We start from the raw sequence: 27281 nt of genomic DNA, 5'->3' as shown, positions 1-27281 counted from the left end.
ATTTAACGAGGTGCCCTGTACGAGAATTGAATCTAACCATCTATACATGAACATTTAACAAGGTGCCCTGTACGAGAATTGAATCTAACCATCTATACATGAACATTTAACAAGGTGCCCTGTACGAGAATTACATCTAACCATCTGTACATGAACATTTAACGAGGTGCCCTGTACGAGAATTGAATCTAACCATCTATACATGAATATTTAACAAGGTGCCCTGTACGAGAATTGAATCTAACCATCTATACATGAACATTTAACGAGGTGCCCTGTACGAGAATTGAATCTAACCATCTATAATGAACATTTAACAAGGTGCCCTGTACGAGAATTGAATCTAACCATCTATACATGAACATTTAACGAGGTGCCCTGTACGAGAATTAAATCTAACCATCTGTACATGAACATTTAACGAGGTGCCCTGTACAAGAATTGAATCTAACCAGCTATACGTGAACATTTAACGAGGTGCACTGTACGAGAATTGAATCTAACCATATATACGTGAACATTTAACGAGGTGCACTGTACGAGAATTGAATCTAACCATCTGTACATAAACATTTAACGAGGTGCCCTGTACGAGAATTGAATCTAACCATCTATAAATGAACATTTAACGAGGTGCCCTGTACGAGAATTGAATCTAACCATCAATACATGAACATTTAACGAGGTGCACTGTACGAGAATTGAATCTAACCATCTATACATGAACATTTAACGAGGTGTCCTGTACGAGAATTGAATCTAACCATCAATACATGAACATTTAACGAGGTGCCCTGTACGAGAATTGAATCTAACCAGCTATACGTGAACATTTAACGAGGTGCACTGTACGAGAAGTGAATCTAACCATATATACGTGAACATTTAACAAGGTGCCCTGTACGAGAATTGAATCTAACCAGCTATACGTGAACATTTAACGAGGTGCCCTGTACGAGAATTGAATCTAACCATATATACGTGAACATTTAACGAGGTGCCCTGTACGAGAATTGAATCTAACCATCTATAAATGAACATTTAACGAGGTGCCCTGTACGAGAATTGAATCTAACCAGCTATACGTGAACATTTAACGAGGTGCACTGTACGAGAATTGAATCTAACCATATATACGTGAACATTTAACGAGGTGCCCTGTACGAGAATTGAATCTAACCATCTATAAATGAACATTTAACGAGGTGCCCTGTACGAGAATTGAATCTAACCAGCTATACGTGAACATTTAACGAGGTGCACTGTACGAGAATTGAATCTAACCATCAATACATGAACATTTCACGAGGTGCCCTGTACGAGAACTGAATCTAACCATCTATACATGAACATTTAACGAGGTGCCCTGTACGAGAATTGAATCTAACCATCTATAATGAACATTTAACAAGCTGCCCTGTACGAGAATTGAATCTAACCATCTATACATGAACATTTAACGAGGTGCCCTGTACGAGAATTAAATCTAACCATCTGTACATGAACATTTAACGAGGTGCCCTGTACGAGAATTGAATCTAACCAGCTATACGTGAACATTTAACGAGGTGCACTGTACGAGAATTGAATCTAACCATATATACATGAACATTTAACGAGGTGCCCTGTACGAGAATTGAATCTAACCATCTGTACATAAACATTTAACGAGGTGCCCTGTACGAGAATTGAATCTAACCATCTATAAATGAACATTTAACGAGGTGCCCTGTACGAGAATTGAATCTAACCATCAATACATGAACATTTAACGAGGTGCCCTGTACGAGAATTGAATCTAACCATCTATACATGAACATTTAACGAGGTGCCCTGTACGAGAATTGAATCTAACCATCAATACATGAACATTTAACGAGGTGCCCTGTACGAGAATTGAATCTAACCAGCTATACGTGAACATTTAACGAGGTGCACTGTACGAGAATTGAATCTAACCATCTATACGTGAACATTTAACGAGGTGCCCTGTACGAGAATTGAATCTAACCAGCTATACGTGAACATTTAACAAGGTGCACTGTACGAGAATTGAATCTAACCATATATACATGAACATTTAACGAGGTGCCCTGTACGAGAATTGAATCTAACCATCTATAAATGAACATTTAACGAGGTGCCCTGTACGAGAATTGAATCTAACCAGCTATACGTGAACATTTAACGAGGTGCACTGTACGAGAATTGAATCTAACCATATATACGTGAACATTTAACGAGGTGCCCTGTACGAGAATTGAATCTAACCATCTATAAATGAACATTTAACGAGGTGCCCTGTACGAGAATTGAATCTAACCATCAATACATGAACATTTAACGAGGTGCCCTGTACGAGAATTGAATCTAACCATCTATACATGAACATTTAACGAGGTGCTCTGTACGAGAATTGAATCTAACCATCTATACATGAATATTTAACGAGGTGCCCTGTACGAGAATTGAATCTAACCATCAATACATGAACATTTAACGAGGTGCCCTGTACGAGAATTGAATCTAACCATCTATACATGAATAGTCACTGTAATGAATCTGTTCTGTTCTAAATAGTTGTAACAGTCATGTATTGTGGTGCGGGGTGTTCGTGGATAAATAATTAGGTGGTTGTTAATGCGGCTGAAACATCTCTCAGATTTACTCATTAACAGTTGATTCTCTTATATGAGAATGGGTATGAGTTTAAGCATGCATATGCACCACAGGAAACACCTGTGCTAGACTACTGAACACTTGTGCTTGACTGATGAACATGTGCGTTTGACAGGATTTGTTCAACTCACTGTGTCGCGAGGGGTGTGCTTGATTGTGATGGAGTTTACAATATAGCAAATGGAACAGGGATTGACGTTTGATTATTTTGTCGATCGTTACGTCGTAATTAAACCATTAACCTTACAAACATAAATTCGATTTGTTTTGTTTCATATTGTATTTTCCCAATCAGCTTAAATCGCTGATAAGCGTTTTTACGGGTATTATAAGAGAGCTTCCGAAACTAAAGAAAGACGAGATTTTTGTGGAAACGTCCTGAGGAATCGACCTTTGAATTTTCGGGGGGTGGGGTGTTGGGTCGGGGGTATTGCATATGGTCGACCCTAAAGTGTTGCTACTTTCATATTTCTCCGATTCGGTACCTCCCAGTGTCAAAATCTGACACAAAAATACATTTTCTTTAACTTGGAAATTTGTCTTAAAGCGAAAAGAACAAGTAAACGTTACTTAACACAAAATCGCTATATATGTATAATGGATAGACAGCGGTTCTGGACATTGGGAAGGTCTGATACAGCCCATTGTAAACCTATTGTTTATCACAGTAAAGTCGATACGTCACAAGTTATAACAACTTAATACAAAGTAGAGAATATACGGTTAACGATGTTGATAGATAGAGATAAAGAAGGGAAGGGACAGATAGGATATGTATATGTACAATATATTGTAAAGTTCGGAAAATAAAGCGATCAGTGGTAGTAATTGAGTGTTGGGTGAAAATGGGCCACACGAGAAATACGGGTGCCCTGTTGCCCACCAAATAGACATTGATATAAGTACCTCCTCTTGAGAAGGGCTTCTCCATCATTCTTTGAGTGGGCGCACGTTTGGCTCCCATGAATAATAATAGTAGTAATAATAATAATAATATAAATAAATACATCTTCAGTGGATGTCAAGTACCTCAAGCGACATGATGGTGTGGCTCGCTCCTTTTATAACCGCCATGCTTGTGGTTTTGTCACAGAGGTCCACCCATGGTACGACCCAGAATATATTGAGGGCTTCATGGAAAATGATAAATACAAAATTATTTGGAATAGGTCCGTATACAGCTTCAAACCTATCCAGGCCAACAAACCTGATCTTGTCCGTTTTTTTTATAAATAAAAGCGACAAAACCCATTCCATGTGCAATAGAAATATGAATGAACGAGTCCGACTATATCATGAGCATGTGTTTATGAATCATTTTCAAATAGTAATGATACCAGCTGTTCGCGAAAAGGTGAGCGTATCCTGCCCCACCGATGACACCCGTCACAAACACATGTAAAGGCAGGTCAGTTGTTCACCTGAAAAAAACACAGGAACAAATGGTACAAGTCAAAATAGGAAAGTGTATCGGACATCATTTTGTCACTGCTGCGTCAAATTTGGAAATGTCTTCCACATGTCTACGATAAAACTTTTATTGGGGCCTTGAATGTTGTAACCATGATGAAACAACTTCTGAGGAAGAGTCGTATGAAGCGCTTTGAAGTATTTGTAGAAAGAGCATGCTCGATTGTTGCAAAAAGTAAATTCCAAAGGCTAGAGCTGCTGGAATATTGCTCGACATAAGGGAAAAGTTGACTACTGGAAAGTTAAAGCCATCCCTCTCGTCATACAGTCTTGTGGAATTTGTTTCGTCACTCTAAATTTGTATGCATAGATCTAAAGATGAAACCGATGAGGCGGTCTCATTGGTCTCCTCTATTGCTCATTCAGGTAGATAAATCTGTGGAAGAGAATTGGCTATTTGAACCACATCAGATAATCGCTATAATACCTGAAGCATAAGACAAACAAACTTCTTGACTAAATTCACTTGTTTTGACTTTGCCAATCCGAGCAGAAATTCCGATTCATATGTATGAAGAAACATATCAGCAAGAGGGGCACACAACTCGTGGCCATGGTGGTGGATATGTCTTACCCCCAAATTCTACATAGATGTTATCAATCAGGAAGTGTTTCAGTTTTTGACAAATGGTCCTGAGCCTCTGAAGATAGATATGTACATGTAACTTTGTCTATGACGACCACGTTTTGTAACAACAGCCCCATGGATCAAGGAATGACGTTTTTCCTTACGTTTATCAAGTGGGATAGAGGTGTACAAAGTTTAAATATCAAATGTTTTGACAGAATTTAATTTGTAGCAAATCCATTGGTATTGATTTCACTTGTCTCAAATACTTTCTGTGAATATAAAGGAAGTCCTTCCTGGATTGGATTAGGGATTAAGGATTATGGTTGATCTTTGAGAAAATTATTGTTTTTGAATGACATGTTCACAACTTACTTAAAAAACACGATATTGTTATTGGGTTATTACGACCGGGGTAAAGTATATGTAAAAACAATTTATAGTTTTCAGAAATATTGGTCCGCTTACGCATCATGAAAATGGTATCTACGTTGTATGACATTATTCGTACTTTGGTATTGTGTGGAGAAAAGCACAATCTTACCTCTGCCTTGCCTCTTAGGCAAATAAAGCTCTTATGGCTACCAACAGATGTTTAAATAGGATAGGGTATGTTTCAGGGCGGACGCTCTCCCACTAGACCACGGAGGTCAGGTATATGTGTACAAGCGTACATGTGTATATGTATATGGGCATGGAGGCGCCGGTTTGTTTATGTACCGGAATATGTAAGTGTGTATGTACGTGTGACTTATATATTTTCACATGAAAAGATTGAAGCGCACATAAAATATTTGACATGAATTTTTTTTAATATAAATTTCTTTATGTACACATTTCAGGACAAATGCTTGTTCGGAAGTTTTCTTTTCTGTTATATACATAAGGGTCATACCTTTAATACCAATACTGCATGTGTATTTGTTAGCATATAACCTCAAGAAAGTATCGAGAGTCATGAACTAAAATAAATATTTGGTAAAATCTCACTTTTGATTGAAGGTAGTTAATTAACGAGAACTTGGCCACCGCAACTTTACCTTTCCAAACTATAGGAACTTGAAAGTAACTAGCAAATCAGTCACTGACATGACTACAATTCACGAGTGTGGCTTTGAACTCCTTCAGCACCTGCTTTCCTCTCCTGACCTGGCCCCGTCAGACTTCCATCCTTTCCCAACCATGAAAAATGCTCTAGCCGGGACCCACGACACGAACACTGACGTCATAGCAACTGGGGATAACGTTTTGGACAGCCAAGAAACGCACTTCCACGAAACTGTGATAAATCCCTCCAACATCATTGTCAAAATTGCATCAATGTGGAAGAGTATTATGTTGAAAAAATAAATGTCTAATTTTAATGTGTTGAAGTCAAGGCTCATTATCTAAGATGTGTTAAATCATGTATGTGTGTATTTCTCTAACTAGGTCTTCTGTGGAATTCGGCTTGGAGACTTGTTCATTTCAATAATTGGAAATATCCCATTTTTGCTTCAGCGGTACATAAACGGTGTTGAAAGACCAAAACATGCAAATGCTGAAATGTCAAATTATCATTCATTTGAACAGATTGGTTAACTTTCATAACGAATTCTGAGAGCTTCCTCATTTCTTAAACCAAACCCTTGTCATATCTTATCATTGGTCGTATGCTCCTTACAGTAAAGACAGCTTAGTTTTTTCAAATATTATTTAACTATCAACTTTTATACGTTGCTTACATTTTTCTGTTTAATAGTACTCTGCATTAAGAGGCCAAAACAAGGACTGGTCAGCTCGGCCGCAGTATACTGTGTCTGAGTGGGGTATTCATGTTAAACTGCTGCATGGTATCTCAGTGGGCTAGCACTATAAAATCGGTCCGGTCTAGTACCAGAAGCCACACACACACACACATACACACACACGTGCATGCACGTCGCTGTATAAGTGTTATAATCTTGAACGCGGCGTAAAACAACATTCACCTCACAACCGTTTCTTTTTAATATCCAGAATGCGTAACAGCAAGTTGAGACTGTTTGAATCTCGAGAAATTACCTTATAATTTGTTTTTTGAAGATACACGTTTTATGGACTCATTCTTATTGGTACTTCACTTTGGCTGTCTTCGAAGGCGATATTGCAAAACTGTTCCAACTATTTGTTGATCAAATGTGTATTGTAGAAAGGGGCATGTACTTCCCCAGCAACCCAGGCTTATCGAAAGAGACGACTAACGGGATCGGGTGGTCAGGCTCGCTGACTTGGTTGATACATGTCCTCGTATACCAATTGCGTAGATGGATGCTCATGATGTAAATCATTGGATTATATGGTCCAGATTTGATTATTTTCCGACCGCCGTCATATAGCTGTCATATGGCGTTAAAGAAACAACAAGCTAACAATATGTCGTTGATGTTGATGGTTGGAACACATCCCTTTGTACACATGTACTACACAAACTACTTTTTACAAAGGAAAGTATTTATTCAGGTAAACGTTGAAAATGCTTCCTTAATGTATAGACAGAGACAATGTATTTGCGTCTAGCAAGACTACACCATTTTATCTATCAATATAACTGTACAGGGATATTTGAATTAAGTCATGCACAACCGCGTACGCTTGTTTTCCTTGACATAGTTGGTCTACCGTATCGAAACTGTATATACTGGACATGGGTCAGTGACGTTTCAGTAGCCGGGAAAGATAATTCAACCCATGATGAATGATATTAGGACTGAACAAGTGATTGTATCCTTATACCAGAAACATCAGCAATGTGCCTATGAAATGTTGAGCCCTGTATGCAGCATGTCGATGAAGCTACAGACATATAGTCAAGATGAACACAACATATGTCGACTATGGGAACTTGTTCGCGGGACGGTTGTAGTAAACCCTTCTCTTACGCCTGCCAATAATCACACCCGGGTTCAAGAAGGGACTCTTTGTGGTGGTTAGCGGGTCGACGGCCGGGCCCTCTGTCAAAGAAAGTATACAAAACGTCAAAGCATTTAATTCAAGTCGAGGATACAACATCGTCTGACTAATTGCATTGTTAACTACTGACTTCATTTGGCGAATTTGTATTTCTATGAATAACAGTGATTTTAATTTATTAAACAAACCATTATACCTCACCATAGACATAACATGACAAACAACCTCTAAGCTAACCAGTACTGTGTGATGTAAGCAACTCACGGTCAGGGTCGCAGCCGATCATCTCAAACCGGAAGCATGGCTCCTTGGTCCACTTACTGGGGACTATCCTGATGACGTCAGTCAAAATGAAGGGGTCAAACAAGGGGGACAGACTTATACTGGAGTTGTAGATGGCGTCAATGTTCTGTGGGTTTATGAAGGGTGGTCACTCTTCCATCAAACAGTTTTACAAGTAAGATTTAATCATGTTAACGTCAACTTGATTGTATTTATTACCTTATAAACCAGCATATAATGTAAGTTGACTTTTTTGTAGGAGCACTTTCAAAGGATGAAGACGAACTAATACCTCTTGCGAGTGAAATATTGAACAAATACCATTAACGCGTGAAGTGTCTTCTTTGAATGAGAAAACAAATTCCATGATTCACTCTTAATCTGAGATTCTTCCTAACGTTGTAAGGTGAATATAGCATAAGATGATTCATTAAAGTAATTAATAATTGAAAAGTCGCAAATACACTGGACAAAAAGTGGTAATACCCAGGGTTAATTTTACGAAACACAGTACTACCGGATTAGCTTTCTTCCCATTTGGTTGCTGCAAACAATAGTGAAAAGACCGAAATCTTTAACGATGAAATTATGAACAAAGCCATGACCTAACATGGGTGTTATAATATGTGAGTTCTGTCTCTACCCATATGACCTATTAAATTCAGCTTGGAACTGAGACTTGCTACCAACTTTGGGCATGTTTGCACTAGAGGTTGGTGCACCTACCACAGCATATGTCTCCATTGCATCCTGGTAGACGTTCCTGTACTGTAGCGTGAAGGTGTTGAGGAACCTGTCTGGCACCTCCCAGTAGTTGAGGGTGTTGGGATGTTCAAACATGATCATAGCAACCAGGTAGGGTTTGTTGAGGTGGACTTCATAGTATGGTGCTCTGTCATCCTTATCTGGGCACCAGGCTCCTTTCGTCTCACCTAATATGTGTAATGAAACGTACGATGTATTTTTAGATATGTATATGAACTAACTGATGTTTGCCTGTTACCGCTTCAATAGGCAACGTCCAATAGGGGAACGTTAGGTATGCTGAGGTGGTATAATAGTTATGCTCGGTTCTGAGACGCAAAAAGGAGCATGGCAGATGAAAAAAGAATGTGTATTACCTACTTAGAATAACGATGTCTGTGTTGTTTGTTTGACGGATAACAAAGTAGACATAACTTATGGATAACAACTTCTTTAATACTGTAAAGGTAACGTTTCGGTATAGATCCTTTGTCTTGCTTGACAACGGTATCGGGATATATACCGAAACGTCGCTTTTTTCGCATTACTGATTTTCAGTTATCCATTCATGTAATTTTCACTGCTATTTTGCTTTTTACGCCCAACGGAATCGGCGAATAATCGAGAGGTTATTATCAGGCGTTAAACGTTATATTTACCAAAGCAGCAGAGATATCGAGCCTTGTTCTTGCCGTTGTTGAGGGAGGAAGAGGAGGCCACTAACTGACTGTCTTTGATGGTGCCATTCCACATACCCAGGGGCTGCAGACAGCCTGCAGCAAGCGGGACACAAACACTTTACACACACGTGCCAGTGTCATAGCAGAACTCGCTTTGTCATCGACACAATTAATATGTATTTATATATGATATCTATCACAAATATAGTGTAAAAAACTCACCACTGGCAGGAGGAAGATCTGAAACAATATGAGTGTGTGTTATCCACATAGTTATAAGCTTCAGTATATATGCAGGATGACTGGGGGAGTTTTAGGATGCATCGGTATTTACATACGTAAACCAAGGAGGATGTCCAGAAGGGCTAAATGATCGATCTGTATGTACATACGTAAACCAAGGAGGATGTCCAGAAGGGCTAAATGATCGATCTGTATGTACATACATAAACCAAGGAGGATGTCCAGAAGGGCTAAATGATCGATCTGTATGTGCATGCATAAACCAAGGAGGATGTCCAGAAGGGCTAAATGATCGATCTGTATGTACATACATAAACCAAGGAGGATGTCCAGAAGGGCTAAATGATCAATCTGTATGTACATACATAAACCAAGGAGGATGTCCAGAAGGGCTAAATGATCAATCTGTATGTACATACATAAACCAAGGAGGATGTCCAGAAGGGCTAAATGATCAATCTGTATGTACATACGTAAACCAAGGAGGATGTCCAGAAGGGCTAAATGATCAATCTGTATGTACATACATAAACCAAGGAGGATGTCTAGAAGGGCTAAATGATCGATCTGTATGTACATACATAAACCAAGGAGGATGTCTAGAACGCCTTGAGAATCTACCCATGGGTGTTTAGAGGGGTCACTTGATAGTTCAATCTCAGACAATATTACATGTTCATCAGGTTTTGCTGTTCATGAGTTCTATCACGTCACAGACACTAGCAGCACCTTATGCTGAATTATTACCGATGCGACGTCAGTTCTCACCCTACAGCCTGTAGGGAACTGCTGTTTTAGTTCATCACATGACACGCGAGTGCAACTGCAAAAACTGATACATACGTGTATATTTACAACCAGGACCATAGAAAGGCGGGGGACAGGCACAAGTGTTTTCATAGATGCATGTTCCACCATTTTCACACATAGGTTTGCACAGATCTGCAGCATAAAAAGTATTATCTCAGAAAATATTTTGATACTTTGCCACAGAAAAGATGTCACATATATTTCCTTTTCAAGATGGCGCTGCCTAAGATATTGCTCTTTTATCACTATTTGAGATGTTATCCGTGGTTGGATATAAGGGTCACTTCAAAGATGTGGCCACAACAAATTACAACCGTCTTGTATTACTCTCTTGACAATGTTTATTCTCATGGTCATGTTTACTTTCGAATGAAGACGTACTTGACATGATCTTTGAGCTGACGTTCGGTTTGTTGAGACTGGATATCATAAGGAATGAACTACAATTATACTTCGAGAAAGTTAATAGTCGATGTGTACAGTTGTCGTATTTACATATCCGACCGAAATGTAAATTTGAAATATTTCTCACATTGTGGTTCACATCCGAAGAGTTCGAACCTGAAGCAAGGCTCATTCTTGAAGTCTGCGATGGATATGCGAACCTTTTCTGTGACAAGTCCGATAATCTCTGTGATAGTGGACACAACTGTCACTGGGGTTCCGCGCACACCCAACATGTACTGTAAGAAACAAAACACACAAAGGACGATTACAATCTAATACTTTGGGATTTGTTCTCAACTATGGAGGTGTTTGTATGGCTATGACTGAATAGTTTAGGATGTTTTCAAACTCAAACTGATTTGAACCAACAAATATTTGTAACAGTTCTTGCCCCATTTTGGCCCAGTCAATAATGTTTGAGTATACATTTTTATGTGTCTCTATTATAACTGATCATATTCATAGTATTTCATATGAACCTTAGAACTAACTACATTTGTTGAGAATTGGCAGAGAAAATAGTACAAATGTGAAAGGTATTTGACTCACGATAGGCCCAGCCTGTGTACCGTACGTTGTGAGGTTGCTTCCCCCATAGGGCACATATTGAAAGGTGTAGTTAGTCATGTACTCCCTGACCGGCGAGGGAAATATGGGGTCCGTGCCCTCGGGTGGCTGGATTTCGATAGCCTTAACCCCGTAGGGCTTCTCAAACGAAACTTCTAAGTACTGTGCAGTGGGAAGCAACTTGGGGTCGGGACACCATCCTCCAACAGTCGGTCCTAAAGAAATGGCTGTCATTATTTTGCATTCTACTTGTATTGTATATGATAGAAATGAGATTTATTCACATGTGTTTGGACTAGTTAACGTAATAATTAATATCAGGTACCTGGACAACATTCGGATTTAGCCAAAATCGCGGTCTTTCCGGGAGCGTTTGATGAGGACACAACGTGAACGTCCTTAATGATGCCCGTCTGCCACAGAGGTGTTTGGCACCCTGAAACACAATTATACAAATTGGAATACAATGACCTCTGACCTCCACTACCCTGTTTACACCAACCAACAACATCACTCCATCCACTGACCACCATTACCCTACTTACACCACCAAACAACCTCTCTCCATCCACTGACATCCATTACCCTGCTTGCACCATCCAACAACCTCTCCCCATCCAGTGACCTCTGTTACCCTACTTACACCACCCAACAACATCACTCCATCCACTGACATCCATTACCCTACTTACACCACCCAACAACCTCTCTCCATCCACTGACCACCATTACCCTACTTACACCACCCAACAACATCACTCCGTCCACTGACATCCATTACCCTACTTGCACCATCCAACAACCTCACTCCATCCTTTGACCACCATTACCCTGCTTACACCACCCCACAACCTCTCCCCATCCACTGACCTCTATTACCCTGCTTGCACCATCCAACAACATCACTCCGTCCACTGACATCCATTACCCTACTTGCACCATCCAACAACCTCACTCCATCCTTTGACCACCATTACCCTGCTTACACCACCCCACAACCTCTCCCCATCCACTGACCTCTATTACCCTGCTTGCACCATCCAACAACCTCTCTCCATCCACTGACCACCATTACCCTGCTTACACCATCCATCAACCCCATTCAATCCTCTAGCACCGCACCTACACTGATCACACCATCAAAACAAACGTTTCTCTATCTTTCTCCAAAGGAACCCCCCACAATCTGTCTCCTTACATAAACTATTAGACCTTTCTTCAATTCAGCAAACAATTCAAAAGGACCGTCTTTGCCTCAACATGCGCCCTACAGGTGTCAATACTGGCTTACTTATTTCGGTCGTGGGCAAGGTGGTTGTAGTAGTAGTTGTAGTTTCAGTAGTTGTCCAAGTTTCTGTCGAGAGCTCTTCAGTGGTCAGCTCCGCGGTTGTCCTGATCTCTTCCATAGGTGTTGTCGGTTCTTCAGTGGTCAACTCTTCCGGGATCGTGGTAGCCTCTGTAACAATGTTTCAGACTTAAGTAACGCTTCCCTTTGCTTGGTATATGACCGTGTGTAGTTGCACAAATAAAATGTTTGCTTAATTTATAATAGTAACAACAAAATCCGAAATATTTATCTTAAAAGTAGAACTATACCTGTGAGTTGGTATGTCACTACATTTGTCGAGGTTTCTGTTGTGTCAGGTTGGGTAGGCTCAACCTCTGTTGTTATCTGTATTTCTTCCGTTGTTGTTTCAGCTTCTTGTGTGGTAGTGTCAGCTTCTTGTGTGGTAGTGTCAGCTTCTTGTGTGGTTGTTTCAGCTTCTTGTGTGGTTGCGTCAGCTTCTTGTGTGGTCGTTTCAGCTTCTTGTGTGGTCGTGTCAGCTTCTTGAATGGTTGTGTCAGCTTCTTGTGTGGTTGTGTCAGCTTCTTGTGTGGTCGTTTCAGCTTCTTGAATGGTTGTGTCAGCTTCTTGTGTGGTTGTGTCAGCTTCTTGAATGGTTGTGTCAGCTTCTTGTGTGGTCGTGTCAGCTTCTTGTGTGGTCGTGTCAGCTTCTGCTATGGTTGTGTCAACCTCAATAGTAGTTTTTATTTCTGTAGTTGTAATCTGCTTGGTTGTGGTTGGAGGGTCCATGCACTCCATCACTGCTCAGGAACGATACAAAACAAAAGTCTTATAAGCCTCAAACGTGAAAATTTGGAATAAGGTCTCAATACAGCATGTAAATGTTGGAGTTTCTCACCTGTAGGTGGGGGAATACACGGTGTAGCGTTGGTCAGACCTCCAGCATCTGAAACACAATTACTCATGTAGGTAATATGAGGTTGGGGAATTTGATGATAATTAGATTTAACAGACTTAACGCGACTTGTTCCCAAACTAATTCTCTCAGAATACAAATTGACACATTGCTTTCGATAACCGTTAACTGATACGTTGACGCTCAGCCTATCAGTCTATGCATGCTCAGTGTTTGCATTGTGAAGATATTTTAAACATCTGGACGAGATGAATTCTTTTAGACCTCTAATGTCATAGCTGCCCTTCGAGCTGGTTTGTGAATGGTCATATTTAACTTCATTTTAATCATCAATCATACGTTAATCGAGAATTTGTATCGAAACTAGGTATTTATTTCAGCTACAGATAAAAAAACGTTTCGTTTTTTAAACTGTGAGCCTGATTCTTTTTAACACAAACATCTTGCAACATTGTAATTTTTGTGTCAGATAATTCCTTTTTTTTTCAACATACTAAGCATGGTTATTTTTCTCAAGAATGTACGGGGACAATGTATTTTTTCGAATTATAACTTATGTTATAGAGACGGTAATGCATGAATTCTTACACGAGTTTCAGAAAATCAGTATGACACACATGTGAACATTATCTCTTTATAACCCATTATTTCTTAATCCTTTTGAGCCCCCCTTGAGAAAATTGCACTGATCACGACCGCAGTCTTGGAAAACAACAATTGTCGAATTGTACATTGGGCCTGGGTTCCATACAACTACTTACAGTTGTAATATAGAGTTCCGTTCAAGTCCTCGTGCCTTAGTGGCGCAAACACAAGGTTCTTCACCCAGAGTGTGTTGGGGGCAGTAGTCACTTGTGTCGAACATCCCACTACCAGCGTCTCAGATTTATTTCCTGAGGAGGAAGAAATGGACAATAAGAGGACATGTTTCTAAAACATGCATCTTCGTGGACTACGTTCAGTTCGACAATGGTTGTAAGAAACTTGTAAACAACAAAAACTCAGTGCACTATTGCTGATCTTTATACTCCGATTTCTTCTGTTACACGACTCTAACAAGATCATTTATTTTCAGGCCACGCAAAAGATTATGTATTGGGGAGAAAAGAGTATAAATATACGCTTCCAAAACATATAACATAATTTGATCATGAAGCAAGATATTTCGCACGTGATATCATGCTGGAGATGTCCTTTACGCTTTTATTCAGATTTGAGGGAGTTCTTAAGCATTTGATGACCTGATACTTCAGTTTGAAGTGACGGTGTCAGCCGAAGGTTTTAAATTTTTGTGCATCAAATACCCAGTAACACCTGTCATTGTGAATACACAGAATGTATATTTACATTGTAAAATACCATTGTTGTAGCAGTAATCTGTAGCACTCTTCTGTCCGTGATCTATCATATTTGTGAGACTGATATGACAAAAAGCATCAAAATCATCCATTGTATCATGAAGTCATCTGCTTCCGCGTCGAGGATAAATAATGATCAAACGTTATGTATGATTACTGTGATATTCATTCATAAATGCAAATGCCACATTTTTAAAATTTGGGATTACAAGGTGAGGTGAAATACGTGCATGCACGTGTGTATGGCTGCTTGTACTGGTCCGGTCCATGCCGGTTTCATTGTACCATTTCGAAGCTCTATCGACTACACCATGGATGCGGTTTGGAAAAAATACTTATCAAGTTAAAGTACTCATACGCAGTGTAATGTCCTGAAGATTTCCAGTAAAATTTAACAAATCAACCAGACTAATATTGCGCCACAAACTACTATTCACTTTACGATTCGGTACAACCAATATTGGATTCTTCTGCTATGTGGAGCATCCGTTCATTGAAGTTTCGCCAAACTGTTTAGCTTGAACAATATAAATAGGAACACCATCATATAAGTAAAACAATGGCTAATGGTACAGTAAAGATATTCTTATCATCATGACATTTGTTTCCGTGAGGAACTATATCATCTCCAGCAGTGTCTGCCCACCTGTTGGGTCTGCCGTTGAGTACTGAAACACGTAGCCTGCTGGGAGACCGTTTACATTGAGAGACAATCCAAAGTTGGGCGTCCACGAAATTTCAAACCAGTACCATGTGTTTGGTTGTGGAGTGAACTGTTTCACCAAACGCCACGACCTCTTGGACATGATGACTGAAACAATGAGCTTCTGGTTCTGGTAGTAGAACGCTATACCACTATGTGAGCCCAGCTCACCTCCAGTCGTCAAGAAATACCTGGAAATACAAAACAATACAACAGAAGAAACTCCACGGAGAAAAGCCGAGATATCTTATATAGAGAAGCCTCACGTAACACTAGCCTTGATCATATAAAGATATGTGCTTACTTCGGATCCACAATCGTGTTTTGTTTGACAGATAGGCTGATGGTGAAGCCCGAGTAACAGTTGTCCAGATCCTTGAAACACAGCGCATCAAGGGGCATCTGTACACAACCGCCTTTGTGTAGATGTAGAAGTGGGCTACATCCCCCTTCCACCATCGCTTCCCCCTTGATAACCTTAAAGTCAGCAGGTACCCCTGTCACCGTCCCGTTGACCACTTCGGTAAAGTTGTACATCGTCACCGGCACGCACGGCTCTGAAAGGAGTGACATACCGTGCTGCATGTATGTAACTTATGTAGTACACACTATTAAAAAAAGCAAGCCCCCCTTGTACATCTTTATAGGTATACATATTAGCCGCCACATGGTAGGTTTATAGTACATTTATATACATTTACGTATATATTTATACACATACGTCTCATCGCCGGTACATGTATATGGTAGATAATATACGTATAACATGTTTATCTCATCAATTGACCTAACAAAGGTGATCATTTTCTTTTCGAATAAATGTTGTCGCCGCTGTAAAATATGTATATAAGTGTAGACAGAATTCTGATGCGAGGGTTGATTGTGTTACAATATAGTTAAATTGTGCAATAAAAAAGAGGAGCATTACTGGTATATTGGCACTTCTCTCCAACTAAGGTTGACTGTGGACAATAGCAGAGGTTTGATCCAGCACAGACGCCATCGTTCAAACAGTATGGATCGGGGCACAAATCTGTAAAACAATTAAAGTAAAAGCCGAATATTTCAGAGCAAACCATATTACGTGATATGTATATTATAATCAGTATGAATACATAATTAACTTCAAATAATTCGAACTAAACGTTGCGACGTTTTCTACCGAAACCTGACGACACAAAATATACCACAGCTGACTGTTAGCTGTCCTATACAAGCAATTGTGTATACATGCATGTAGCAGCTAGCTAGCTACCTGTGATGTCACAACCGATGATCTCCATTCTGAAGCAGGCTGCGTTCGTCCATTCAGTTGGCGTCAACTTGATAGTGTTGGTGACAATAGCGGGGTCGAAGATGATGGCGTACGACAGGGTCGCATTAAAGACTGACTTGATATTCTGACACAAACAACAACATAACAACACAATTAGTGTAGGATTGCATGAGCCGAGTACAGTATACTGACTCCTAGCCCACCAGTCCTTGTTTTAGTCCCTTAATGCCGAGCGCCAGACAGGGTAACAACAAGTACTATTTTTTAACGTCTTTTGGAATGACGCGGGTGGGGATCGACCGCGGACGCTCTAACACTAGACCACGGTAGCGGTCTTCAACTTTAGGGGTATCAGTGGCTTATTATTAAAAGCTTCATATTATACATTTAAGAAACCCACACCAACCTCTTTGAACAGTATATACTTCTCGTCTCCAAAGTAGGGAAGAAACTCCATGTTAAACTTGGTCATGAAGGCAGCCGGTGTCGTGGGTGGGTTGCCCAGGGCAGGTAGCTGGAATTTTATCTGTGACACAGACTTCACCTTTGGAAGATGGATCTCTACCCAAGGATCTCCATCATCAAAGTTTGGGCACCATGCAGAGCCGCTTACGTCTGTTGGTAATAGGGAGGCAATCCGTTATCATGCAGGGTATATCAGTCCCGATTATGAAGCATTATTGTTTCGGATATAATAATCTTACAATAATATTCATATAATACTTACTCTCAAACGACCCAAATCGCATCTTTTCCTTTTCATGGTTTACTAATTCTGAGGAAACAAGGATCCCAGAGTCTGGAATCTCACCAGATGCCATTCCAAGATCTTTGTTGCATATTTCTGAAACAGACATACATGCCGTTTTTTGTTTGAAGCACCTGTATTGTGCATCGGGGAAAAGACATACACAGTTTAAAAAACGCATATCTAATATTGTTGTTTCCGATCTCGTTGATATACAATAAAAAAACTTGTCCTAAAGACATTAAAAACATTTATTTTTAACATTATCCCCTTACATATTGGTACACTTGGGCTATCGATGTTGGAGGAGTTATCTGTCAGTTCTCTATAACTGCTATGACGTCATCGTGCATGTCGAAATGGGTTCCGGAAAGAGATTTCTTCATGTTTGGGAACAGATGTAAGTCAAACTGCTTCAAAAGTGGAGCATAATATGCTCCGAATATTGTCTGTCCTTTTTGTTAGAAAGTCCACCATGAGGACTTATTCGGCATCCCAGAACACTGTCGGATAAATGTTTCTTAAGTGCAAGTGGGACATAACCGAAACCAAGTTTATACCGATACGTTCTGCGACTGACACAGAAGGAATTGCGTACAGTAAAATCATGATGTCAAAGAGGTTTTATCCACAAAAGTTGAGCAAGTTCGTACAGTGATCACGTTTTTGCAGACAAAGGGCTTAACTAGCCACCCATGAATACATGGAACAGTTCCCATGCAACCGTAAAGAGATGGGAAGAAGAGTTTACGCGTGGTAGTGAGAGCCTTGAAGACGACCCCAGGCCTGGAAGACCTGAGTAGAGTACATTCCATCAGCACAGAAACTTTGACAGTGAAGAAAGTATCAGCTTGTTGGATTCAAAAGCTTCTGACAACTGATCAAAAACCAGCCAGGCACACCATGTCTCGTGCAGTGAGTTTCGTGCAACGATGTGAGACTGGGTGAAATCTGGGTTAACCACTTCCAGCCCAAACAACAATTAAAACAGTGTCAGTATTGCTTTTGACATCATCACCACCAAAGGGACCACAAGAGCCATTTTGTCAGTCAAACGATTTGTTTTGCATTGTGACACAGATGATTGAATAATCACAAGTATACTTTTTATGAAAGAAAACAGGGTCAGGATATGACAAGTGTTACTTCAGGTACTGAGTGAAGGATACATGTTTGCGCAAATCAAATGTCAGTTAATACAATGTTGCCCCTTGTAGATCAAGTGGGCGTGTAGTAGAATGTCGGGTTTGAACGCACTAGGTTAATACTCAACCATCGACTACATATAAATCAGATTCTGTATACTGATAACACACTCATGCCCATGTATCAAATCTGATAGAGAGATTTAAGAGATCGATGAACGTATTGTAAAGATAAAGGTTGTCTGTCTTATGTACCCCGCTAGCTAACCATTGTTTATTGCAGCAACATGTCTCCCTTGTCGGTAATTCTCGGGCAGAGTCGGGAAATGGATTACAACCACAAACAAGAAGATGAAATGAGTAAATGTTTTAAAAAACTAAATCTTAGGTATATTTGAAAATAAATTATATACTTAATCATTATATTTGCTTTTCGGGTTCATATCGCAAATTCCTTTAATGCCCAACACTATTCTAGCAGTTCCAGCCTTTGGTGTCATTCACAACTTTTGAGATACAATCGAGCGTGCTCTTTCTACGACAATTTTAAAAGGTATATGACTATTGCTAAAAAAATGTTTAATCAGGGTTACAGAATTCATTGAAGAAGTAAGGTGTTTAAAAAGTTTGATAGACATGTGGACAATATTTCCAAATTTGACGCATCAGTGATCAAAATTATGTCCGATGCAATTCGCTATTTTGACCTTTACGGTATTTTTTTCCGTTTTTGTTCAGGTGAACACTTGTCTTGTGTTTGCATGTGTTTGTGACGGATGATACCAGCAAGGCAGGATTCACTCGCCTATTCGTGAACACATGGTATTATCACTGACTGATAGTGATTCATTAGCCTTATCACAGCCTTATGATAGAGTCGGAATCATAATAATATCTTATCGGATTATGGAAATGGTTTTGTCGCTATATTTTTTATAGAGAAACCCTATAAATACTTGCAAATTATTATGTGAAGCAAGATGAATAATTAATAACGACCAAGTATAAATTTCCTATTCATCATTGTCCTATGGTCATCTGAAGATTGCTGCCAGTGACAGCAAGGTAATGCTTCTCAACAACTGAATGAGTTGGTTTTATTCGAATGAATCGCTATAAATAATTATCAGAGAAAGTAGGTTTGGACACTTACTGGGGCATGGATAAGATTACGACCATATGTCTATACGAGTTTCAGCAAGGATACGAATCTGGAGGAAAGTACGCCACGCCTCAACAACTACAACAAGGAGTCGTGATCAGTATTTTAAGATGACGTACTCTAATTGCTTTAATTTGCAGTAGGTGCATAATCATTTCTCAGAGCCGCGATTACCATATTTTAGCATGCTAAAAACGTTCTAAACCTGGGCTCATGGAATCCCTACATGGCTGAATTATAACATGACTGTGCTTCTCGTACGGCTCAACGTAAACCTCTCCATGGGTTTAATACTTGTTTTGTTTTTTAAAGGACAGGATGACCTGCACATCATGTGTATATTCACTCCGCTACTAACATCTGGAATAACCTAAACTGTCAGAAAAACAAACCGTAATTCACTGTCAAAATGAATAGAAGAACTGTTCCTGTGCTTTACTAACGTGGGAAAAGAAAATATAACAGTATTCACTTCATATTAAAATAGTCGCAAGTGGTTTCCTTCCCTTCCTCAGTATGTTTATTTGAACTTCTATGTTTCTTAATCTGTTGTGGAAAATACCAAACATTGAAACTACGACTCACTCTGCTGGCAGGAGACGAGGGCGAGCAGCACCAGCATTAGCAACAGCACAGGGCATAGCGACGTCATTCCGGTCGGCTTCAAAATGAAATATCAGAAATTATTCAACGTACAAGACAGTAGTATTAATAATATGCTTATTCAGATATAGTGCACATACCTGTGTAATCTGGATGTGGGGTTGTCAGGGGCAGCTGCAAAATTTACAAGTGTCCCCAAGTAATATCGACAGGCATCTGCAGCCAGATCAAGACTGCTCGGTGTTATATACAAACACTTGACATGGCGGACAATACATCACACGTCGACAGTACCTAATGGGCTTTCCCGAACAGTGTGGGTCTAGTTTACGTCGCAGATCTTGTCACATCAGGTTAAAGTATATTAACATGTATCAATACTGTCTGGCATATCTGTACAATATGTGAACTTGTTGCCAGGGAGGGTACCCAAGCTATTTGTATATACGAACATTTGATTGATCGATGGTTTAATCTCGCGGGAAGGCGTGGTGCGACTGGCAAGAGAAGAAGAGAAGGTGATTAAAACGAATGAACGAGGGGTCAACCGCCACCCCGCCATGCCTCTGTCTCGTGTCTGGCCAGGGAAATTGGACGAAGTGGTTTTAGTACACGCAGACTGCATGTCTGTGCTGGCGCCATGCACATTATTACCGAGTGCTGGGAACTGCACTTCTGCAGCGTCGACACTCACAGGGCGTGGGGTATATTAATCATGCGCACAATCTCTCACTGTTATAATGCAATGTTGTGTCAGGATGCCATTTACTTCAACTACACTGAATGGAAAACTGAACGACCAAATGGACAACAAAATATATATCCCAGTACCAATATTAATTTTCCATATGTTCATAAAAAATAAGACGCAAATACTTGACAATGATTTACCTTTGTATTTCCACATGCAGTTACATTTTGTACATAAAATTACACAACAATGAGTTCTCATTAGCACGTATTTAATGGCACATCCCTCCTTCGACCTTGTCCATGGTACTTCAGTACAAATAAGTATCAGAAGCCTCCGTGGGCCGCGATATGGCATATAGAAGATAGACGTTTGTGTTTGTATCTTCTTGAAAGCCTATTGTGATATTCTTTGGATGTCATTCATCACAAATAATGAGTACGCATTATACAATATCAGGCAAAGAAGGTTGGGTTTGCATCAGGTACAGCCGGGTAGGCCAAGGCTCTACTCTTGGAGTTCACACGTGAACTGTTAATGGTCGAGTGAGGAGTTTTTACATGTATTATAGAAAAAAACACATTCGACGACAGTTGTGATATTTTAACGTTGACGTTATACTGCTCAACATGTAAAGGATGAACACTTACCTCACGGACTTCAATTTTATGAATTGGGCTAATGAAGTTATTTACTAACTTTCATCTTTGGTAATGCAGACGACTTACTCGACGGTCAGAATTATGGATACTTTATCGTTGATTAATGTGGTATGACCCTCACTTTGAAACTAGCACATATACCATGAAACAAATGATTGTTTATGAAGAGATTTACATACCTTGTTATGTAATTACATGTAAATACTTCAGGTATATGTTTTATGGTATATTTAACCTTGTCGCGGAGGGCCATACCACATTAATTAACGATGAATTGTCCATAACTATGACTGGAGAGTGGATTGGGGGAGTGGGAATGGTTGTACGCCGTGTTTAGCAAAAGTATAGCAATATTACATGTGTGTAACTTGGTTTTCGGCGTGACGAGCGAACGGTTTAACCAAGAGGCTACCCCGCCGCCCCGGGTTGTTAAGGGAGGATGCAGAGTTGAGGGGGGTGGAGGAAGAATGGTGGGGAGGAGAGAGGAGGTTGAAGTGGTGGTGGTAGACTCCACCTCCACTAACCCTGCTCCTCTCCACATAGCATTCTTTACCAAATCTTCCTCCTCTCGCCGTCACCTCCTCCACTAACTCTGCCTCCTCTCGCCGTCACCTCCCCTACGCCACTTCTACCAACTCTGCCTCCTCTCGCCGTCACCTTCCCCACCAACTCCACCTCAACAAACTCTGTCACCTCATGCCATCACCTCCTCCGCAAACTCTGCCTCCTCTCGCCATCACCTCCTCCACGCAACCTCCACCAACTCTGCCTCCTCTCGCCGTCACCTACCCCACCAACTCTGTCTCCTCTCGCCATCACCTCCTCCACGCAACCTCCACCAACTCTGCCTCCTCTCGCCGTCACCTACCCCACCAACTCTGTCTCCTCTCGCCATCGCCTCCCCCACGCCACCTCCACGAACTCTTCCTCCTCTCGCCGTCACCTACCCCACCAACTCTGTCTCCATTCGCCATCACCTCCTCAACGCAACCTCCACCAACTCTTCCTCCTCTCGCCGTCACCTCCTCCACTAACTCTGCCTCCTCTCGCCGTCATCTCCTCCACCAACTCTGACTCCTCTCGCCGTCACCTCCTCCATACCACCTCCACCAACTCTGACTCCTCTCGCCATCACCTCCTCCATACCACTCCACCAACTTAGCCTCCTCTCGCCATCACCTCCTCCACCAACTCTGTCTCCTCTCGCCATCACCTCCTCCACACCTCCTCCATCTGCCTCCTCTAGCCGTCATCCCCTCCGCACCTCCTCCACCACTCTGTCTCCTCTCGCCGTCACCTCCTCCACATCTCCTCCACCAACCCTGCCTCCTCTACAATGTGTGAAGCCTCATGTCTAAACTCAATACCTTTTGAAAGCTTTATTAAGGCCTTCAATTTCAAACATATTTTGAGCAAGGGTCGTATAACGCTCTTTAAAATCTTTGTAGAAAGAACATGCTCGACTGTACCTCAAGAGTTGTAAAATGCAGACACTAATGGCCGAGGCTCGACGTACAGAAAAGTTCACTATTGGAAAGTTGAAGTCATCCCTCTGTCACACAGTCTTGTAGGGGCTAGGTTTTTGTCACTCTGAAACTTCATGCACATATCTAAATTTGAAACAGATGAAACGGTTTCACCGGTCTGTTATTTCTAGTTTATGTCGGATAATTATTGATTTCATCTTCTCCATACAAAAAAAACATGTCCTCGGAGATGTCCGTGGCAGATCTTCTGACCACATAGAAACGAGCACTCCCGGGACTAACTGAGATTTTGAATCGTTATTACTTCTTGTCAAGTTTTTTTTAATCCGTCAAATTTTATTATTTTATGAATATAATCATTATTTGCAACGTCTATGAAACAACTTATCTGAATCCTTAGCCCAAGACATTACTAATAAAGATCTATGGACCCAGAAATCGCAGGCTTTGCTTTCTTGCTGTCTCTGATGATAATCATTGTCTGTCAGCACTAAACCCATTTAAAAAACATTGTAGCCCGGCTATGATATTACTGTAGTCAACATCTTAAAATATCAACACAGAATGCTTACTGTCAGCATTGACATATGTTAATTTCAAAAGACGTTATATTCTAGTCTTCAGAGATAATTTTATATTATCATGTTTTTTAATCACCTTTCAACTGACCATTGACTGATCTCAACTAAGACATTTTCAAACTATATATACTGAACCAAATTAAAAACTTCATAATCCTAAAATTTTAACATTTTGACCATTTATCATTGTGGGCCCTTATTGTGTATTTAAACAGTAATGGCCACGTATTGACTTCAGATAACACCCGTTTTTTGCAGGTAAATCGCTCAAAATCATGTGCACAGCACTATAGTGGCAAAAGTGGTTTTTCACGTGCAACTGGTCACGAGGCCATAATACCGCAAGTGTTTTCAGCCATACAAAAAAAGAAAAACACAAGAAAATAAAAGTCTTTACGGCCATTTGTCATGCCACGCCTTTCAAATGTGCAACGTGAACGTGCCATCGGCATGTTGTAGACGGGAACGTCCGTAGCTGAAGTCGCAAGGACGACGGGTTGTAGTCGACGGACTGTTTATGATTTACAGACGCGTCTACTGCAAACGGGTACCACCGCTGATCGCCCTCGGCCAGGCCGACCACGTGTGACGTCACATGCAGAGGCTCGTCAGATTGTCTTACGTCACCTCCGTAACCGATTTTTGACGGCTACATCAACCAGAAATGAACTGTTCAATTACAAAGACGTCAACGTCAATTGTGGGCACAGCGACACTTACGATGGACTCAGAGGAATTGGAATCAAGTCGTCTTCAGTGATGAATCCCGATTAAATCTTCGATTTGCTGATGGTAAGGCGTGGGTGTGGAGGTGCCGTCATGAACGTTACGCCCAGTGTTGTGTACAGGAAGTTGACAGATTTCGAGGCGGAAGTGTCATGGTGTGGGGTGCTTTCTGTGGCACGTTCCAGGCTTCTTGTCATCCGTGGCAACCTCAATGCTGCTATACCGCGACCAGGTACTGGCACCAGAACTTCAGCCTTTTATGGCAGCACATCGACCCGGTTTGATCTTCCAACACGACAATGCCAGACCCCACACAGCAATTTTGACAAGGAATTTCCTTCAGAATGCGGGAGTCAACGTCATGGACTGGCCATCAAGGTCTCCCGACCTCAATCCCATCGAACACGCCTGGGATGCTCTTGGCAGAAGTCTCTCAAGAACCAACCACAGAATTTGCAAGATCTTGTCACCATTTTGCAGCAACAATGGCGTCGTCTTCCCAATCATATGTTCACAAGCATCACAAGGTCCATGCGGAGGCGTTGTGTGGCAGTTGTCAACGCACATGGTGGCCATACACGCTAGTGAACTTGTGTGCCTTCAGATTCTCGTGCTTGGGACTTATGATTTAAACTGTTGATGTTATTATCGAATACCGTAGGTGCTTGGAACAAATTATGGTTACCACCGCTAATTAAAATCCTTCTTTGGAAATTAATGATTAAAAATTACCTTCTCTGATATATTTGTCCGTTGTATATCATATATGGGATTACTTTTAAAAATGTGAAGTTTTTAATTTGACTCAGTATATATATTTCCTATATAATCCAAATATTGGCAAATATTTTCTACAATGGACACTATTGTGTAAACTTAGACTACTTACTGTCCTTAGGATTCTGTGCATCGTTTCTGATTGAACTTAAGGGATTGGATTTCCAAAGTGATCAAATCGCCCCACTAAGCCAACACTGTTTATGTTTATGCAATTTTACCTAGTTTCCAGAATTTATGAATACATTCCAATACTGTACAACCCGGTATGTCATGACGTCATTACCGTTCTGTTGTGACGTCAAACCCATACTTTATAGACTATTCAATTTCCACTGAGTGGCAAACAATAATATCTAAAGGGCAAAGTTGCCTTGAAACCAGCGAGAGGGTCCATCTATCAGGGGGTAACTCCCGACCCGACCCCAACCCCAACCCCTAATTCTCTAGCCTGGAGAAGAAAATGCCAATGGCTTGTGATTGAAACGGGTGCCATGACTGGTCTCTTCCATAGGTGACTAAACGTCCTTTAGGTAGAATCTTTAGAAGGTCGAACTGTCATTCCACTGACAAAACGCAAAAACGTGTTCCAAAGACACAGTTGTCCAGAGGCCAGTGACCTCGCTAAAGCTCTGATTTCATGAGGATTAGATTTGACAGATGCTATACCATATGCATTAACAATTGTCTTCCTAAGCCAAACATCAATTGCAGGTTTAGTCATCTGTGAATTTAGATCCTTCGGACGAGCTATAAACAAACATCAGTGATTGAAGCATGATCCAAGGCATTCACTTCGTGGATGCTGTAGCTATGATGTAGCCATGATGTAACCATGTGCGCCCCAAACGTAATGTTAGTATTCTACATTAGCTCATAACGTAGTTTTGAGAGAGCTAGCAAGACCACAGATAGATCACACTTTGGAAAAAAACGAACTAAAGAGAAAAATCCTCGATAATAAATAAGTTTAGTTTGCCAGATCCAATTTTCAAATATTGAAGGTTACAAACTGAGGCTATGGCTGATACGTGTCTTCCAGAAGTGTCGTGTTCTTTACGTGCATAAAGGCGAAAACTGGCGACAAATACTTAGAGGTTGAGACGGTGTTCCAAGCTTGGATCTCCATGTTCTATTAAGAGAGAGGTGCAGAAGTTGATGGCATGCTGGATTTAGAAATGGATGATGAGACTTCCTCCGAAAAAGCATTCTGCGACAAAGATCGTTTGATTACGTCCAGACGAAACGATAGAGACTTTAGGCGTTGCCGAATCAGTCTGGTTTTGGCTAACGAGGGAGATGTTTAAAAGCCGGAAGTTGTAGAGGTTAATCTAACTGTAAATCCAAGAGGGTTGGGAACCAAGATCTGGCTGGCCATGGCGTAGCTACATGGAACATTACGCAGAGATGCGTTTAAATCTTCCTCAGAACTTCTGGGATCAGATTGGTTGGCGGGTCAGCAATATCCCAGGATCCCATCCCATGACACTGACATGGGGATACGAGAGCTGGTCACAAAGTTCTAAACCTGATTAACTTTCAATTATGGCCCATAACAAAGTTAACTAGTCAACGTAGTACATTGTTTGAGTGGTTCATTGCATGTATATTTGGTCTGTTGAGGCTGTTTGTATATTAGTGACAGCCAGTTTAACGTGATATGGGTCCAAAAGGACACAGAAATGAAAAAGAACGAGTTTTCTTCTTTAGAGAATGGGACTCCAAAAGAAATTACTGACC

At 40.7% G+C, this 27281-nt stretch overlaps 2 protein-coding genes across 2 annotated transcripts; one reads left to right on the top strand and one right to left on the bottom strand.

The window, feature by feature from the left end:
* Window positions 1-7171: 7171 nt before the first annotated feature.
* LOC124150011 lies at window positions 7172-20916 on the bottom strand. The gene is made up of 21 exons (XM_046521882.2): window positions 20758-20916; window positions 20600-20675; window positions 17687-17803; window positions 17366-17574; window positions 16939-17083; window positions 16612-16716; window positions 15988-16240; window positions 15627-15874; window positions 14384-14515; window positions 13605-13652; window positions 13018-13506; window positions 12713-12877; window positions 11747-11857; window positions 11404-11636; window positions 10940-11090; window positions 10441-10539; window positions 9577-9594; window positions 9334-9447; window positions 8657-8862; window positions 7913-8057; window positions 7172-7689 (listed from the first exon to the last, which is right to left on the bottom strand). The coding sequence occupies exons 2-21, from the start codon at window positions 20664-20666 to the stop codon at window positions 7571-7573; spliced, it is 3174 nt and encodes a 1057-aa protein (XP_046377838.2). The 5' UTR covers window positions 20667-20675; window positions 20758-20916; the 3' UTR covers window positions 7172-7570.
* Window positions 20917-21845: 929 nt separating this feature from the next.
* LOC124149998 (pectinesterase inhibitor 10-like) lies at window positions 21846-23132 on the top strand. The gene is made up of 2 exons (XM_046521869.1): window positions 21846-21853; window positions 22514-23132. Exons 1-2 carry the CDS (start codon window positions 21846-21848, stop codon window positions 23130-23132), a joined length of 627 nt encoding a protein of 208 aa, XP_046377825.1.
* Window positions 23133-27281: the final 4149 nt, after the last annotated feature.

Source organism: Haliotis rufescens, unplaced genomic scaffold (genome assembly GCF_023055435.1).
Source record: "Haliotis rufescens isolate VD_foot unplaced genomic scaffold, xgHalRufe1.0.p SCAF_12, whole genome shotgun sequence".
Lineage (NCBI taxonomy): Eukaryota > Metazoa > Mollusca > Gastropoda > Lepetellida > Haliotidae > Haliotis > Haliotis rufescens.
Note: the sequence above shows the minus strand (reverse complement) of the source record. Positions and strands in the feature narration are given on the sequence as shown.

Excerpts from the sequence above, each read along its gene's own strand:
- LOC124150011 (XM_046521882.2), bottom strand. The coding sequence starts at position 20,666 with ATGACGTCGCTATGCCCTGTGCTGTTGCTAATGCTGGTGCTGCTCGCC. Across the intron at positions 11,858-12,712 it reads CTTGCCCACGACCGAAATAA|GGTGCCAAACACCTCTGTGG; the intron begins GTAAGCCAGTAT and ends ATTGTGTTTCAG. Across the intron at positions 10,540-10,939 it reads CTTCGGATGTGAACCACAAT|ATCTGTGCAAACCTATGTGT; the intron begins GTGAGAAATATT and ends TTTATGCTGCAG.